The 19,052-nt window shown below is 39.1% G+C and overlaps 2 protein-coding genes across 7 annotated transcripts in view; one reads left to right on the top strand and one right to left on the bottom strand.

Moving 5' to 3' along the window:
* Positions 1-18: 18 nt before the first annotated feature.
* Positions 19-5,692, top strand: LOC128214510 (uncharacterized). Of its 5 annotated transcripts, none has more exons than XM_052921011.1 (5): positions 19-157; positions 2,308-2,437; positions 3,376-3,570; positions 4,532-4,614; positions 4,877-5,692. In XM_052921011.1, the coding sequence occupies exons 2-5, from the start codon at positions 2,317-2,319 to the stop codon at positions 4,913-4,915; spliced, it is 438 nt and encodes a 145-aa protein (XP_052776971.1). In that variant the 5' UTR covers positions 19-157; positions 2,308-2,316; the 3' UTR covers positions 4,916-5,692. The 5 variants fall into 5 exon arrangements, with proteins under 5 accessions (XP_052776971.1, XP_052776973.1, XP_052776974.1 ...); XM_052921013.1 differs by lacking the exon at positions 19-157 and adding an exon at positions 211-550; XM_052921014.1 differs by lacking the exon at positions 19-157 and adding an exon at positions 1,300-1,352.
* Positions 5,693-10,294: 4,602 nt separating this feature from the next.
* The window catches only part of LOC128213600 (glycine dehydrogenase (decarboxylating), mitochondrial-like), a 66,503-nt gene continuing 57,745 nt past the window's right edge, over positions 10,295-19,052 (bottom strand). For both annotated transcript variants that reach the window (XM_052919498.1, XM_052919499.1), the window contains one exon: positions 10,295-11,574. In XM_052919498.1, coding sequence (XP_052775458.1) covers positions 11,495-11,574 — 80 coding nt within the window. In that variant the 3' untranslated portion in view covers positions 10,295-11,494. The remainder of the gene's footprint in view (positions 11,575-19,052) is intronic.

The following is a 19,052-nucleotide window of genomic DNA, read 5'->3' as shown; positions in this document are numbered from 1 at the left end:
CTTCCGGTTCCTGTTTACAAAAAAGTCCGGGAAATTCAATTTTAAAGCAGAATGATTCGTTAAAAGTGCTAATAGTAAATTAACAAAATTGGCTTTTCGTGGTTTCAAAGTTGCCTAATTCATCATTCATGTTAATGTTTTTTTTTCCATTCAATAGGTAATTGTTTACCATTTTTTTAGTAACGTGTTAATTAAGTTTCGTACTCATGAGTGTTCGTACATTTTTGCTGGGACCATTAATACAATACTGTAATCTTACTCCCAGATTTTTGTGCCAGTAACATGGATTGTATTATATGGTATACGAATGACAATCCAAGGGACCTGGCTGAAAACTAAGCGCTTTGCATGAAAGGCTTGAATTTAATTAACAATGTTTTAATTTACTTTTTTAAAGTTCATATATATTGTCTATTCTTAAGTTCAAATAATTAGAGCCTCGAATTGTGTTCTAAAAGCATTACGATATTAACCTTTGCTACTGCTACGCCCAAGCACGGACCTATAAACCGTATAGGTCCGCTGCTCAAGTGATGTCGACAGAAAACAGGTAATTGCAGTACAGGAAAAACTGTCATACCTGGTGTAGTGGTTTAGGCTGGGTCTAACCTAGAATAAATGTAGCCATTTCTATTAATTAACATTATGTTAGATCGATACAATTTGTGTTTTTTTGCAAAACTTTTGCATTTAAAAAAGTTCCCTTAATCGTTCTCCAAAATAGTGTCATTCATATGTTCAAAATTATATGAACTCATGAAGATACGTTTTTGAAACTTCTAAAGTAATCGAATCGACGTACTAGTGCTTGTATTTTATTCCCTGTGATGTAAAAGACAGATTTGTTAGTCACTATAGAATTATGGTTCTACCTTTCAGGAAACTTTTAAGCAGTACGCTCCCGCCGAAACTCTGAAACAGCAAGGAAATGTAACACGACTTATACAGACCAAACTTTGACATTATACATGGCGGGAAGCGAAACTGACCTGAAACTTAAAAACGGAACAAATTTTGTTAACACACAATATATTAGTTTGCTTTGAGCCCCAACGTCTCCGGGTGATCCGTGCAAATTGGAATGTTTTGCATATAACGTGTGCATCCGATTACTGTCGTTTATAAATGCCGCACTTCAACGTGTATAATGAAATCGAGATCTATCACTCAACTAATGGATCCTGTTTTATTCCGAGAGTCGCAAATGCCTTCAATTACATTATAGTGTCCACTGAACTATTATCTGCAATGCTTTTGAATTTGACAGCAGGTAGAGCTACGTTCCAATTCTGTATTCCCCGGATAGGTAACTGGATAGGACAGTTTAATTTACTACAAGCGAAGCTATTTGGGTAAATGGCACTGTCTCATATAATAATTTATTTATACAGTGGTCGATCGTGATATATAAGGAAGTTTGTTAAACTTAAAGTTACTTTGCTGGTGTTTAAAGCCTTAAAAACTACGATTCATGACTGTGAAAGGATAAACATTGGTGTATTGAAAGGTTTACAGAAGGAAGTATGTTCTGCTTCAGAAAGCTGTTAAATTAGGAAAAGGTTTAAGTTTGCATTGTTCAAATTCATCACATGCTTATAGAAACATTGAATGAGCTTCTTTTATTTAATTACTGTTATTTATTTACTGCATACACGTGGTTGCGAAATTACTTCGTTGTCGATTCAAAATGAAACAGAAAACGTTAAGTTTTTTTCTTGGGGGGGGGGGGGAGGGGCAAATGCTAGCTTAAAGGATCCAACAAAAATTTTGGACGAAATGCTAGCTTAAAGGATCCAACAAAAAATTTGGACGAGTGAACAATCCAAGCATTGATTCGGAAAACCTGAATCTATTAAATGTGTATCTCGTTTGTATGAGTTTAACACATGAACTATACTTTTCATAAATATAGTAACACCGTTCATGAGTTTATGATTAGCTAAATGACTTAAAGAGATGGTTTCCGTCAGGCTTGACATAATGCATTAGTCACTTGCAGACCGGTAAAGAAGTCAACTAAGTCGAGTCATTTCAATATTTGTTTATTGTCGGATATAATGTAACATTTAAAACATAAGCTATGTATAGCTTTATATCGTGAACTATGCAAACCAATTAACAAGGCATGGTTACAAGGGCGACCGATTTTATTGTACATGTACTTTTGTATGTTTTATCTATCGACCTTGACATAGATAACCAGTACATTTTTCATACGTACACTATAAATTGAAACCACTGAAGTATTTTGTACATTTAATACGTCATGCTTGACATACATTTGATATCTTAGCTGTTTATTTTCAGGTCTACATCATGTATAACGGATATGAGGGAGGAGTAGCAACCACAGAGAACAACAACATCTCGTGCAAGGGAAAGAAGCGGCGACTAAGCGGCGATATGGACACTGGCACGGACAACTGGATGAATAGAGGTCAGTCAACTCTCACCTGGGCCAGAGCGCGATTTAGGATAGCTTAAACGATATCGTATTACCAGATAGCATATTATTTCCAAAAGTGCCGAGTTTGAATAGAATTATAAACATTATAACGTCACATTATACGGTCTGCTTTCAAGTATTCGAACAGGTATATTGCAAGAAATGCGGGCGTTTTCAGTGATAAACCTTTATTTGAAAAAAATAGGTTGGAGGATATATCAAATACAAGTACCTATACGGGCAACGAACTCATTTACAAGTTCGCTCTCAATAGATGGGGTTTTCGCAGTAAGTACATGTAATTGTCCATACGCAATAATTCGGCAATGTTATCAAATTTACGAAAATGCAGCGAAAATTTAGTTCATCGATACAAAAATGCATTTATTTTAACACGTACGTTAAAAAGGTGTGCGATTATAAATTATTATGTTGCCAAGTACAACTCTCCGATCTAGTAAGAACATAATTTACGGACAAAAATTCTCAACGAATATGACTGCCATATATTGATTTTAGAACGACTGTCTCAAAAGATTGCTTACACTATAAACGTGCACACGTATATATTCGAACAATGATGGTGGTGGTGTGTAAACTTATTTATACTCGCTCTCGGGCAAGGCCCACTCGGCGAGTGCTCCGATAAGATTGTTAGTTATTTTAGGTTTTTGGAGAAAAGTGCACAGACGCAATGTAACCCTGGTTTGAGATCCACTGATTCTTTAACATGCACCAGTGTATAGCACTGTCTCACGGGACCCCCATTTAACGTCTCCCCCGGAAGACGATTAGAATATATTTTTAGTGGTGCGGCGGGGAACCGACCCCTGGATTGACAGTCAAGTGTGTTACCACTAGACCGCGGAGCTCCACAACGAACAATGATTGACAAAACCACACAATTTATAACCTATCTATCACCCTAGGTCGCTCGTTTCTGCCGGTGCGGGGCGGAAGTGACGTGTTCAGCACAGAGGAGTGGAAGGCGACGGGGACCTCGCTGTTCCGGCCGCTGAAGCAGGACTTGTACATCAACATCCACAAGTATGACCAGATCAGCGCCGCACAGGGTTCGTTCTTCACCGCCGACGAGGAAGGAAGCTTCAGTCAGTCGCTTGTCGGTATGTTGTATGGCCACATTCCGATTCTATAAAAGTTATTTGCAACTAAACTGTACATGAAATGTAATGACAGTGTAAAAGTGGCCTGGACCTATCAAGTCACATGCTACTTCGTCGTTCACGTGTTTTTTTCTTTCTTCCTTTTTTTAAAACACTTTTGTCTGTTTTAGCTCGGCTGTTTACTTTTTCGAAGAAAGAAAAGTTGAAGTAGAGTCGAAACCCGTTATGTCGAAGTCGGCGGGACAACTTTAATTATTCGCACTTTCTAATTATCCACCAAATTTTAACAGGTGATTATTTAAACGCACGCTAATTACTATACAGGCCACAAACCGTCATGAAATGTTCGTACATTAGCTCGATCTGCTGTTCGACGTTAAGTTCAGTCTTACTATGTTGGCTCGAACTCGCTTGGCTCGATTTGCTCCATTGCTCGAACTGGATGTAAAGGGCCGATTGTTTTCTACTAAAAGTAAGCATTCCCGCTTGGCTCGATTTTCCCGAGGCTCGAGGTATTTTTACCGGCCCCTGGGGGTTTGAGCCAACGAGGTAAGACTGTACATGCATAAACGAAATGTGTAAAATTCGACCGCAGGCACTGAAATATGAATTCGTAATAGCGAAAATTTGATACCGTGTAAGATATTCATATTCAACTTGTTGCACCTGTTGCAGTAAACAATACGCGCGCTTGTAGCAAGAGTCATTAATATAAGTAAGCCCTTTGACTGAAAAACATCAACAGACGGGCGTTGGTTCTCTTGGTTATACATGTTCCATCAGGCGAACTGTGGTCATAAGATATTAAACTGTATGCATGCCACTGTTGTTAATAGAGAACTTAAACAAGAGGGCTGCGGAACGTTAGATGCTTTTGTAGATGTTTATATGCTTGAAAACATGCACGTTCCCTGGCACAGTAACTATTTCTTGTTCACCCTTGCCCATGTGGCTGTTTCAGGCCATGTTGTCCACCTGTGGCGGTATGACAAACACCAACGAAACTATTACATTGCTCTGTCCTTCTTGTTTACAAATCACCAGGTAGGAATTCTATAGATAACTGTTATCTATACTTAATTATAAGTTAATAACAGTTTTGGGTACAATGTTCGCTACTTACAGGACAAGTGACAGTACTATAATACACATGTGACAGGTTGACCAATCTACAGATATCCTCTAATCTGTTTGAGTAATGCATATATTGCATATGATATATTTTGATGGTAAGACAAAAAAGTATATATTTGTTTTAAAATAGTCATGTTCATATAACAATGATTTGTGTTTGTGATTGTTTCAGGAGTTTTTACGAGTTCAGTCATTCCTTCAGCAAGTTTGAGCGGACTTTTCTCATTGTGAACATGTTGCTACTTGGTAAGATTTTAGAACGCCAGTAACAGACATGCCCGATGCCAGTATGTGTCAGGTTGTATATGTAATCAATGACACTTTCAGTGGATGTCCAAATTAGCTCAAGCCCGTTTTTTCTGTATGCCAAGTAGTGTAAGAATTCGGGCAAGTTCACCCAATGACTACACTCCACGACACGAAAGGAATGATACGATTTCAAACTTATAATAAGGGACTTGTTTTGAAATGTTTGATGTCTGTGCCATTGCGAAAAGTCATGAACCAGTACACGGTGTCCTTTTGTAAACTGAAACGCCACGGAACTCGGGAGATATTTCAGATTTTACCAAGTGACACAAACATCCTGTTACAGAGATTTCGCCAGCCTTCCAATTTTACCAACGAGTTAACTCTTCCACGTGAAATGTGTTACTCCATTTTTACATCCAAGTGAAATGTTTAGCCCTATTTTTAAGAACGGGTCGAATGTGTAGCCCCGTTTTTACGATCGTTCGATTCGAAAACAAACTATGCCTTTTACAGGCGTTCTTTGAACTTATTCTTCGATATAAACGCTATCAGTTGCTTGTTCTAGCCTTTGACACATTTATACATAAGAATTGCAAGGAATTTTTAGACATGTACACATTGTAAATTTTGTAAATGTTATGCGATGCTCATCTTTGTCTTATTGATATTGTTTAATTATAATTGTTGAAATTTTGTAGTTGCATACGTTTTGTAAAGTAATTAAAGATTAAAGACTCGTGTTGACTGCTTGTTTTACAGCATATATACATGTAAATGTGACACATCGAGTCTTCTTGTCTTAGGATAAACAGGAGCTGTCACATATTTCTGCATTGGTCCATCCGTAACTGCCAGCCAGTGGAACTCCGTCAACAGATGAGACTAAATGTTATGAAAACCTCTAAGCGGTTGAAGAGATGTGAATGTGTCAGTATCAGTTTATATGACGTAAGGGACTCAAATACCTCATTGTTTTCAAGGTGATGCTGGCTCATATGATGATATTTTATTTCTATCATTTATTATTTTTTTGTTAGAACAAATGTAAGGTTGGGAAGTCATCAACTAAACCCCCCCCCCCCCCCCCCCCCACACACACACACACACCACCACATTTCCCTTTTCTCTGACAGTTCCAAGGCGGTTACCTCACCTTATATTTTAATGTTTTATGTTATCTGCTGTATTTTGCAGTCGTGTCTCTCGTGGAGTGTGAGGCTGTCTATTAGGCTGTATTTTGCAGTCGTGGCTCTCCTGGAGTGTGAGGCTGTCTATTAGGCTGTATTTTGCAGTCGTGTCTCTCCTGGAGTGTGAGGCTGTCTATTAGGCTGTATTTTGCAGTCGTGGCTCTCCTGGAGTGTGAGGCTGTCTATTAGGCTGTATTTTGCAGTCGTGTCTCTCCTGGAGTGTGAGGCTGTCTATTAGGCTGTATTTTGCAGTCGTGGCTCTCCTGGAGTGTGAGGCTGTCTATTAGGCTGTATTTTGCAGTCGTGTCTCTCCTGGAGTGTGAGGCTGCCTATTAGGCTGTATTTTGCAGTCGTGTCTCTCCTCGTGGAATGTGAGGCTGCCTATTAGGCTGTATTTTGCAGTCGTGTCTCTCCTCGTGGAATGTGAGGCTGTCTATTAGGCTGTATTTTGCAGTCGTGGCTCTCCTGGAATGTGAGGCTGCCTATTAGGCTGTATTTTGCAGTCATGTCTCTCCTGGAGTGTAAGGCTGTCTATTAGGCTGTATTTTGCAGTCGTGTCTCTCCTGGAGTGTGAGGCTGTCTATTAGGCTGTATTTTGCAGTCGTGTCTCTCCTGGAATGTGAGGCTGCCTATTAGGCTGTATTTTGCAGTCGTGTCTCTCCTGGAGTGTGAGGCTGCCTATTAGGCTGTATTTTGCAGTCGTGTCTCTCCTGGAGTGTGAGGCTGTCTATTAGGCTGTATTTTGCAGTCGTGTCTCTCCTGGAGTGTGAGGCTGCCTATTAGGCTGTATTTTGCAGTCGTGTCTCTCCTGGAGTGTGAGGCTGCCTATTAGGCTGTATTTTGCAGTCGTGTCTCTCCTCGTGGAATGTGAGGCTGTCTATTAGGCTGTATTTTGCAGTCGTGTCTCTCCTCGTGGAGTGTGAGGCTGTCTATTAGGCTGTATTTTGCAGTCGTGTCTCTCCTCGTGGAATGTGAGGCTGTCTATTAGGCTGTATTTTGCAGTCGTGTCTCTCCTCGTGGAGTGTGAGGCTGTCTATTAGGCTGTATTTTGCAGTCGTGTCTCTCCTCGTGGAGTGTGAGGCTGTCTATTAGGCTGTATTTTGCAGTCGTGTCTCTCCTCGTGGAGTGTGAGGCTGTCTATTAGGCTGTATTTTGCAGTCGTGTCTCTCCTCGTGGAGTGTGAGGCTGTCTATAAGGCTGTATTTTGTAGTCGTGTCTCTCCTCGTGGAGTGTGAGGCTGTCTATAAGGCTGTATTTTGTAGTCGTGTCTCTCCTCGTGGAGTGTGAGGCTGTCTATAAGGCTGTATTTTGTAGTCGTGTCTCTCCTCGTGGAGTGTGAGGCTGTCTATTAGGCTGTATTTTGTAGTCGTGTCTCTCCTCGTGGAGTGTGAGGCTGTCTATTAGGCTGTATTTTGCAGTCGTGTCTCTCCTGGAGTGTGAGGCTGTCTATTAGGCTGTATTTTGCAGTCGTGTCTCTCGTGGAGTGTGAGGCTGTCTATTAGGCTGTATTTTGCAGTCGTGGCTCTCGTGGAGTGTGAGGCTGTCTATTAGGCTGTATTTTGCAGTCGTGGCTCTAGTGGAGTGTGAGGCTGTCTATTAGGCTGTATTTTGCAGTGGTGTCTCTCGTGGAGTGTGAGGCTGTCTATTAGGCTGTATTTTGCAGTCGTGTCTCTCGTGGAGTGTGAGGCTGTCTATTAGGCTGTATTTTGTAGTCGTGTCTCTCCTCGTGGAGTGTGAGGCTGTCTATTAGGCTGTATTTTGCAGTCGTGGCTCTCCTGGAGTGTGAGGCTGTCTATTAGGCTGTATTTTGCAGTCGTGGCTCTCGTGGAGTGTGAGGCTGTCTATTAGGCTGTATTTTGCAGTCGTGGCTCTCGTGGAGTGTGAGGCTGCCTATTAGGCTGTATTTTGCAGTCGTGTCTCTCCTGGAGTGTGAGGCTGCCTATTAGGCTGTATTTTGCAGTCGTGGCTCTCGTGGAGTGTGAGGCTGTCTATTAGGCTGTATTTTGCAGTCGTGGCTCTCCTGGAGTGTGAGGCTGTCTATTAGGCTGTATTTTGCAGTCGTGGCTCTCGTGGAGTGTGAGGCTGTCTATTAGGCTGTATTTTGCAGTCGTGTCTCTCCTGGAGTGTGAGGCTGTCTATTAGGCTGTATTTTGCAGTCGTGGCTCTCGTGGAGTGTGAGGCTGTCTATTAGGCTGTATTTTGCAGTCGTGGCTCTCGTGGAGTGTGAGGCTGTCTATTAGGCTGTATTTTGCAGTCGTGGCTCTCGTGGAGTGTGAAGCTGTCTATTAGGCCTTAGCCATGTTATTCTAACCATGGTTAACTTTTATTTGTTATCGCTACTGGGCTTTTCCCTCTGGCTTTTATCGAGTTTATAACACTTGGTGGATGACCTAGACGAAACTATCTTTAATACGATACCCACGCCTTGTGTTACACTTGTGAAACGGAATGGGTCGCACGTGGGTATCCAACGATGCACCAAACCCAGCCCTCGGCTTGTTGTCTTGATGTGAACACTTTAAGGCATTTTCAGAGGAATCCAAATTGACACTTTATAAGGTCAAGAGTTATGTTTCTTACTACAAAAGTAATATATTTCACTGATAACATGCGTTTTACAATTTATGTGAAGACGATGAATAACGTTTATGCCCAGGCATAGTTTGTCATGCTCACCTGTGACCTTGACCTTATTCGGATTAAACTATTAAAGGCGATCAAAATACTAAGTTTTTTTTAAACTAAGTCAACTGGCTCTAAAGTAGGGTTTACTGACAGACGCCTGATGAAAAACAGTCATATTGTCACCAAAATGCAGACAGTATCCTGGGTACCAGACATTTGAATATTGTATAACCATTCACTTATAGCACTTCCCAGCATGAGGTGTTCCAACCACAAAAACAACAAGGCACACGCTCAATGGTTAGAAACAGCAGTATTATATTTCAAACGGAGAAATATAATTTTGGTTTATACGTTGCAGTAACCAGTGCAATTGTTGAATTGTAAAAGGAAACACAATATGTTCGGGATGTTACATATATTTGACTGAAAACCAAAGTCTGATAATAACAAAATTAATAACATCAACAAATTTACAATAGATTGTTATATGGCGTGATGAAAGCAACTTTGCATACATTCAATAGATGTAACAGCATCAGTATAGTAAGAATGCTTCAATATGAGGTAATAAAACATATCTATAAACATACTGTCCATTCTCAATGGACTTGATAGCAATATATGTGATTGGAGGCAACATCTTAACAACCAGACTTAAAATTGCAGTCTTAATTAGGAAATATTGAAATCAATGACCATGATATATTAATATTTAATATCAAGTTAATAAAAACACACATCAAAAGTGCAATGCAAATACACGAGGATTTGTTTGCATTTGAAGGGAAAATTTACTCCTTTAAATTTATTTTAACAAATATAGTTTACACTATAAAATATACCATGATAGCGGTAATCTGGTTTACAAAATACTAGCACTGACATTATCATGAGAATCAAATAAAGAAATCTCTTGGAAGTGAATAGTAGACTGTAACATACAGTGTGTCTGGATTAATGTCAACACAAAAGATATTTCCAGGCCTTTCAACACACAAACCATTACTTCATAATAAAATCTAAGTCGACCAGTCCATGTCATAAGCATACACGCCTTAACCCAGGAACAAAATAATACACATTTGTCAATTGTTGGCAAATTTCAATTTGAACAAAGTCCTTACAAATAATAGTTTCCTCAGCCCTAGTGCCCATTTCAATCAAGAATTTAGTTGATTTCAGTACTAAATTGAAATAATAATTGCCCGAGTTTGCAATTGCCAGAGTTTGCAATAGTGGTATAGTTTCACTATTTCTTTAATACACATTTCAGTAAATTGAACTTATATGTATTAAAAAAAAACAACAACACTAATTAGAGGAAAAAATAAAAGTAATAAATGTGTTCATATTTGGGATGCTTATATAGATTTACGGTTAATTAAGTAATGACTAAAATCCTTGATTAAAATGGCCTCTTGAGTTTAGTCTATTACAATCTGACACATATTTAACAGCAGATCATCAGATATGTAAAAGCCAGCTGTAATATTGTACGAAATAGAATCCAAGTATAACTCGCACATGGTTGAGATTTTATTTTAAGATCATAGGAAATTATGAACAAATATCAATAAAACGATTGGATATAAATTCAGTAGTGTATTCAAAATCACCATATTTTCGTATGTGATGTTCTTTACTTAAAGCTGCACTCTCACAGATTGAACGTTTTGACAACCTTTTTAATTTTTGTCTTGGAATGATGAAATTTTTGTGAAAATGCATGGAAACAAGTGGTACAAGACTGCTGACAAAAAAATCAGATTTTCATATTAAAGTTCAAAAATTGATTTTTTATGTATTTTTCTTAAACCGTTAGTAACACTTTTAGTCATAAAACATTAATTTTCAAACGGAAATATGAAAATCTGCGATCTGATCTTTTGTCAGCAGTCTTATATATCGCTGGTTTTCAGACATTTATGCAAAAATTGGCTCATTCCAGGACAAAAAATAAAAAAGTTGTCAAAATGGTAAATATTTGAGAGTGCAGCGTTAAGAAAACAATAAACATCATGTTATACAGTACACATGGTAATTTAAAAGTACGAAAGAATGCATTGCTTTGATATCAGTATCAAATTAACATTTACATGTATAATGTGAATCTTGTTCAAGAAAATTTCCACCAACACAACAAGAAAACAATGAATCAAATCTTTGCTAAAGAACAAAATATAACAGGTTACAAAGGAAATAAATGCTTCCATTGAGTTTCATTTTTCGATTATATTCATATAATATACTTGACAATCTATGGGAAAATCATACTGGTAAGTGGTATTTGGTATATTGTACTAAGGTGATACATAAGAAAACTCACAAAGAATGTTTAAACATTTCATTATCTAATCAACAGAACTAGATGTTTGAGCACATTGGATTAAAACAATTGATAGTTCAAATTTTAAATAAAATGCCCATGAATAAGATCACAATTCACTACCATTTTGTAGAAGGAAAAAACAACATAGATAAGATCCAGTGGATTTGAGAAAATAAAGGAATAATAAAACATGAGAATTTTATCCTCAGCCAATATGATGTAATTAACAACTACACGACTACATCACAGTGAACAACTGCACCATAGACAACAATTACACCATAGTTAACAATTTCACAGCTGCACCAAAGTTAATAACAGTATCGCATACAAATCTCATGTTGAAGTCAAGTGTACATTAGCTACCAGGCATTTGTATGGTATATGAACTGTTTCATGCTGGAGGTATTTTTCCTCCCATTTTTCCCACTGCAAAACTGCACACAGATATCGGTGAAGCCAACCATCGCTGACCTGTGAAAAAAGTTGTAGAACCCTTTTATTATCCAGATTCAATAAGTTACATTTTCATCAATATCAGGGGCGTAGCTTCCTATAAGCCGTGTAGGCCGCGGCCTACACATTTTTCAGAAAAAACGAAAAAATAAAAATGCCAAATCTGCAATAAAAACTGAAGCATAGGAGGGTGAGGGGCTAAAATATGAAATTCCGACAAATGCGCTATAATATATCGGAAACCTGGTATTTCAAATCTATCGTTTTCCTTTGCTCTAAATTTTCACACGACATTAATGTTCCGTATATAATTTATCGAAAGTTGCATACCATTAGACTGCGCGCTGATGCCTTTTAAACAATTCCAATCGGCTTTGTATAAGTTTGCAGGCGCTTTATTATTTGAAATTGTAAACGGTCTGGTGCCAATATTGCTGAACATAGTCCTACGTATCCTGATTTCGATAGTCTCACTTTGACTTCAATAGATAAAGATACCAAACAACAACTGCTAAAAATGGCAACAAAATGCATTAATATTGAGTGAAATTTAATTAATAAAATGTACAATGTTTTACTTCTATGGCCTGTCTTCTTTAGCTAAAATACGTACAAAAATAATTCAAGGTAAAGCATAATGATTTTGTTGCTCTAATGTTTTTACAACAACGAAATATACGCCAAAACGCACCTACAATCACCTAGCTATGCAAAATTTTCGGGTGGTGGGGAGGATGTCACCGGGCCCCCTAAAACGTGGCCTACACATATATATTTTCGTCAAGCTACGCCCCTGAATATTAAAAGTATATTTATATGTATTGTACATGGTTAAAACATTCAAGCATCATTACACATTTTAATTTCAATAACAATTTCAAAAATCTTATCTAATATAGATATGGGCAAAAAAAAGAAATCTGTATGAGAAAGGGTATAACACCAAAAGATTACAGCCATCACAGGATATGATCTGACCCCAAATGAACGCATATTTGGAAGGGAGAGCGATTTGAAGGCATGTCAAAAGTCAACCTGTGTAACTTCGCAAAAATCAAACATGCAATTTAAAATAACTCTTAGATCATGAGCATTTTCTCATTCTTATTTGTATTGAATTATTATAAAGTTCATATTTAACAAGAGCTGTCACATTAACGTGACATATGCCTCCGATTGCTCCTGCTTAGATGGATAGCCATTATTAGAGCACAAGAGATGTAAAATAATGAAAACAAATTACTCATTTTGCATTAAATGTCTGTGTGGTAATTTAAAGTTATGACCCTACAAGTTTTAGGATAGAAGGCCACGTAGCTATCAACTGGACAAGGTTTTTGTGTTCATGGTCACCACATCCATAACCTTTGACCTCAGAATCGATAGGAATCATCAACTGGTCATGACCAACCCTTACTACCAGTTTGATGACCTTCGGACCAAGCATACTCGAGTTATTAATCAGATAAGCTTTTTGTGCAAGGTCATCGCTAGTATGGCCGCTGACCTAAGAATAAATAGGGGTCATCTGCTCGGCATGACCAACATCCCAAGGGTTTGAGGGCTGTACATTTGAGGACAAACATAATTTAGTAATCAAACAGAAAAAAGGTTTGATGTACCGACCAACCATATGCACAGCAATAAACTTCACTTCTAAGGAGGGGGGCATAATAACAACAAGGCAGTTATATCCCCTGGCATTGTTTTTTAGATCATTTTGTTTTTTAGGACATTTGGTTTTTCTCTGAACCTGAATGTTGCGTTGAATCTGACCAAATTGGTACACTACCACTGGTCAAGAGTGGGAAAATAGGAAATACAAGTTGTTAAATATTCTTGGATATATAAACATGTTATAAAAGGATATTTGTTATTCAGATTGTGTGTAGTATAGGTAAGATTAATGTCAAGGTTTTTTTTGACAAAAAAAAGAAGGAAGTCTTTGATTTATAGCATTGATGAAATCGCAAGCCAGTAATTTTCAATGAAGTGATACATATATATTGTGGTGACATCATAACAATGTTTTACTGCTTTTGAAGAGAAACACGTTATAAATATATTATCACATTTGTGTCCATTGTTTATTGAAATATTAAACTTGTTGCACATAATGAAAACGCTTGGAAGAGAGCGCAAAGTATCAAATTGTGCAACTTGTTTAACACTTTCAATGAACAGTTTTAATTGTGTTCTGACCTTTCAATGTCTTGTGTGACCTTGACCTTTGAGGTATGGACCCTGGTCAAGATCACTGCACATGGTCTCAATGAGGACAACATTTATACTAAGTTATTTGGTAATCCATTAATGCATAAGTAAGTTATAGCACAGACACGAGCATGTGTACTCTGACCTTTAAAGGTCTTGTGTGACCTTGACTTTTGAGGTATGGACCAAGGTCAAGGTCACTGCACATTGTCTCATCGAGGACAACATTAGTACCAAGTTATATGGTAATCCATTAACGCATAAGTAAGTTATAGCGCGGACATGAAATGTTAGGGACAGTCAAAAGCACAGACTGATGGACAGAAAGTGCATTCCTATAATCCCCTCCCCACTCCATGGCGGGGGATTAGTAACAGTGTGTGTATACCACATGATAAATTGTGTCATAAATGCTACGTCGGAACGCAATATTTTGCTTCAAATGAAGACTTTAAACAAAGATAACTTCACTATTTTTTCACCATTTTAAATGAAACATAGCGCAGTCTACGTCACTTACGGAGCCCCATCTTTGGTCGTTTACCAGAGTTTGATTGAGGGTTTAGTTTCTTAACACTTCCACAAACCTTTTCACAATATGGCCATCTGACAGAGCACTGTCTAAACACTATTTTGGAAACAGGTTTGTCGAAGTGGTTGATGAAACTAATCACCTTATCAAACTTTGGTAATAAAACGAAGGCCAGGCTCTATTAGCGGTATAGATTGCCCTTTGTTTTATTTATAATGGTGTTGTAAAAGAAAAGTGATTTAAATCATTATTTTAAGCAAAATGTTGCCTTCTGACGCATCATAATATTATATGACGTAATTTACCACGTGGTATACACACGCTGAGTAAGCTAACCCTAATGTGAGGATCAGTCATGAAGATATAACAAATGTGTATGTTTAAAAGTATGGCTATTTTTTTAAAGTCATGCAATGTGTATAAGTTCACATTGCCATCATTCTGGTCCAAGTAAACATAGAGGAAAGTAACTTTGGGACCTATAGATCGTATGGTTATTGTTCTACAAATGAGTACAAATACCTATGATCATTAACTTCTTTCAGAAATCACTCTCTTTTACTTGATTTTTGTTTCAACAATCTACTTGTCAAGAATGGCTATCTGGGAACAAAATAATGGACTGTCATTTTGTGTTGTGTTTTAATTGTGTACAAGTCCCTATTACTAAGACCAACACACATTGTTTGCAGACAATTACACATTGCAACAGCAAAGATGATCAATATAACAATATATAGTGGCTCAATTAACGTATAATAAAACATGCACCAACACTGTTAGCCTGTAATTGCAAGGAAACACGGGTCACTGGATTGGGAATGAAATGGTTAACAAATATGGATATATGTGGGTGTCTGCAAAGCAACGACATGTGATTAGGGTTGATGGATGTAGGTAGTGGTTACCTTAACCCATCTCTCAACTTTCATTATCTTCTTTTATAAACATCAATTATACAATTTTTTAAAGGTTTCATAAAAGATTGTCACAGAGTTATGATTCTTTTTCAACACAGATAATCACTATCCATTCTATGATCACAGATAATCACTATCCATTCTATGATTTCTTCAAGTTCTTCCATAACCTTTTATCAATGTTTCTATTTTCACTTTTTTCAATTAAGCAATATTATTTTTTCTAATCAAGGGAGGCAACTCTAAACAATGTACAAATTCACATTAACATTATGAATTTGATATTGATGTTAAAATTTCATTTCATCTCGCTATATTTCAGGTTCAGATGAAAAATAATTGATCAGCCGACTGATTTGTTGTACTTTGCTGTAAGTTTATAAAGGGTCATAGATCTGACAATAATGGAGATGGAGTTACATAACTTGTATTAATAAAGATATTTTTAACTGTGAGCAACTGTTTAAAGTTTGATGTAGATATTTTCAATGGTTTTAAGAAAACCTATACAAAATGTTGCAGGCAGATGAACAATGTTATGACTACTGGGCACTCACTTTTTTGAGGGGGCCCTACAATGTATTCCATCTAGGAGAGCATGTTAATGTAGCTAAATAAATTAATAAAGCTACACATAATTATTAGTCACACAGCTGCTATAAAATAGAATTTGGTATGTATTTCACACATTGTTTGTAGCAGTCTTGTACTAAAGCATATACTAGTAATGGCCAAGCAGTGATCACTTTTTAGTCTGGAGAGTTTTAATACAAGGAAACGACAGCCAGCCTCCCACAATGGTCTGGACAGTGGCTAGTTGGTGAGACACAGAGTATGACAGCCAGCCTGCCAAAATGGTCTGGACAGGTGCTGGTTGGTGAGACACAGAGTATGACAGACAGCCTGCCAAAATGGTCTGGACAGTGGCTAGTTGGTGAGACACAGAGTATGACAGCCAGCCTGCCAAAATGGTCTGGACAGGTGCTGGTTGGTGAGACACAGAGCATGACAGCCAGCCTGCCACAATGGTCTGGACAGGTGCTGGTTGGTGAGACACAGAGTATGACAGCCAGCCTCCCACAATGGTCTGGACAGGGGCTGGTTGGTGAGACACAGAGCATGACAGCCAGCCTGCCAAAATGGTCTGGACAGGGGCTGGCTGGTGAGACACAGAGCATGACAGCCAGCCTGCCAAAATGGTCTGGACATTGGCTGATTGGTGAGACACAGAGCATGATAGCCAGCCTGCCAAAATGGTCTGGACAGGTGCTGGTTGGTGAGACACAGAGCATGACAGCCAGTCTGCCAAAATGGTCTGGACAGGTGCTGGTTGGTGAGACACAGAGCATGACAGCCAGCCTGCCACAATGGTCTGGACAGGTGCTGGTTGGTGAGACACAGAGTATGACAGCCAGCCTGCCACAATGGTCTAGGAAGGGGCTGGTTGTTGAGACACAGAGTATGACAGCCAGCCTCCCTCAATGATCTGGACAGGGGCTGGTTGGTGAGACACAGAATATGACAGCCAGCCTGCCAAAAATAGTCTGGGAAGGGACTGGTTGGTAAGAGGAGCTGCATACTGAGAGCCAGCTGGCCACATGAGAGTTTAGCACAATGTTCTGGGCAGGGGCTGGTTGGTGAGACACAGAGTATGACAGCCAGCTGGCCACATGAGAGTTCAGCACAATGATCTGGGCAGGGGCTGGTTGGTGAGACACAGAGTATGACAGCCAGCTGGCCACATGAGAGTTCAGCACAATGGTCTGGGTTGGGGCTGGTTGGTGAGACACAGAGTATGACAGCCAGCTGGCCACATGAGAGTTCAGCACAATGGTCTGGGTTGGGGCTGGTCGGTGAGACACAGAGTATGACAGCCAGCTGGCCACATGAGAGTTCAGCACAATGGTCTGGGTTGGGGCTGGTTGGTGAGACACAGAGTATGATAGCCAGCCTCCCTCAATGGCCTGGACAGGTGCTGGTTGGTGAGACACAGAGCATGACAGCCAGCCTCCCACATGAGAGTTCAGCACAATTTAATCAGGTAAAAAGTCATGTAATTTTGGGTCAGATTGTGTATCAAGGATATATGATTTCTCTAAACCTTTGTAAGGTGTGTACATTTTCATAAACAATCATTGTCCTGAAGATGTTTGGATTCTAACTAAGAAGAACTTCAAAAAATAAAACTTTTACAATTTAAACAACTAAACACACAAACAGTTTCTCAATGTACGTCAACATTTAAAGAAAAGGACTATATTAAACTTATAAACAACTGCCAAGTAATAAAAAGTGCTGGTAGTAGGGGAACATGGCGTTGAATGTTTTGATTTACTTTTATACTTCTTTTCAACCATTTTAACTAATTCAATATGTGGACAAGGTCTGTCAATTTCAAACTTCCTCAAATAAAATGTCGAGCCAATCTTTACACTGAATCAGTTTTGCAAATTTTACACAAAGCCAGGCCCAGGGTGTTAATGTTCTTGCCATTGTCACTATAAAAGCAAAACAAACAGCCAAACTAGTTCCAGTGCTGTTGTGTTGTCTATTATTTGCATGCACATCACAAACAGATTGAGAAACTTGAATATTTCATGAAATCACAGGCTTAACTCAAATTAATACACAACCTGGTATTCAATATGGAAACTCTGACACACGACTCGGAGGTATAAAATTTACCCGTGGCATTTGGGTAATTTCGGGAACCAGTTGCAGCTGTGTTGATTAGACAAAGAACTCAGGAAAGACTGGTTGGTGAGACATTGCCAGAGCTCAGGAAATGACCGGTTGGTGAGACATACATGTAGCCAGAGCTCAGGAAATAACCAGTTGGTGAGACATAGACAGAGCTCATGAAATACTCAGAACTCAGGTAAAGCTGGTTGGTGAGACACAGACAGAGCTCAGGAAAGGCTGGTTGGTGAGACAAACAGAGCTCAGGAAAGACTGATTGGTGAGACAAAGACAGAGCTCAGGAAAGGCTGGCTGGTGAGACACAGACAGAGCTCAGGTAAAGCTGGTTGGTGAGACAAAGACAGAGTTCAGGAAAGACTGGTTGGTGAGACAAAGACAGAGCTCAGGTAAAGCTGGTTGGTGAGACACAGACAGAGCTCAGGAAAGGCTGGTTGGTGAGACACAGACAGAGCTCAGGAAAGACTGATTGGTGAGACAGACAGAGTTCAGGAAAGGCTGGTTGGTGAGACAAAGACAGAGATCAGGAAAAGCTGGTTGGTGAGACACAGACAGAGCTCAGGAAAGACTGATTGGTGAGACAGACAGAGTTCAGGAAAGGCTGGTTGGTGAGACAAAGACAGAGATCAGGAAAAGCTGGTTGGTGAGACACATATAGAGCTCAGGAAAAACTGGTTGGTGAGACACAGAGATCAAGAAAGCTGGTTGGTGAGACAGAGAGCTCAAGAAAAGCTGGTTGGTGAGACACAGAGCTCAGGAAAAACTGGTTGGTGAGACAAACAGAGCTCAAGAAAAGCTGGTTGGTGAGACAAACAGAGCTCAGGAAAGACTGATTGGTGTTACACAGACAGAGCTTAGTAAAAGCTGGTAGGTGAGACACGATCAGAGCTCTACATATAGAGCTAAAAAAAGGCTGGTTGGTGAATACAAGGACCATTGTCAACCTTGCATGTCAGGGTGGACTTGGAGGACACTTCTGCATGTGCGATGGGTTACTTTCAAGTACAATGGTTGTAATGCATGGTTATGGTGATAGGTATTGGGAGTAAGGGTAGTGGGCACTAGGGAAGGGAGGGGTCAGGAAACATGTGTGGAAAGGCAAAGGTCAGCCTGGGAATATCAGGTAAGAAATA

Source organism: Mya arenaria, chromosome 13 (genome assembly GCF_026914265.1).
Source record: "Mya arenaria isolate MELC-2E11 chromosome 13, ASM2691426v1".
NCBI classification, from domain to species: Eukaryota; Metazoa; Mollusca; class Bivalvia; order Myida; family Myidae; genus Mya; species Mya arenaria.
This window is presented reverse-complemented; position numbering and strand designations above follow the sequence as displayed.

Bases quoted from the DNA above. Each gene is read 5' to 3' on its own strand.
- LOC128214510 (XM_052921011.1), top strand. From the start codon at position 2,317: ATGTATAACGGATATGAGGGAGGAGTAGCAACCACAGAGAACAACAAC. The intron at 2,438-3,375 runs GTCAGTCAACTC...CTATCACCCTAG, and splicing joins GGACAACTGGATGAATAGAG to GTCGCTCGTTTCTGCCGGTG. The intron at 3,571-4,531 runs GTATGTTGTATG...TGGCTGTTTCAG, and splicing joins CTTCAGTCAGTCGCTTGTCG to GCCATGTTGTCCACCTGTGG.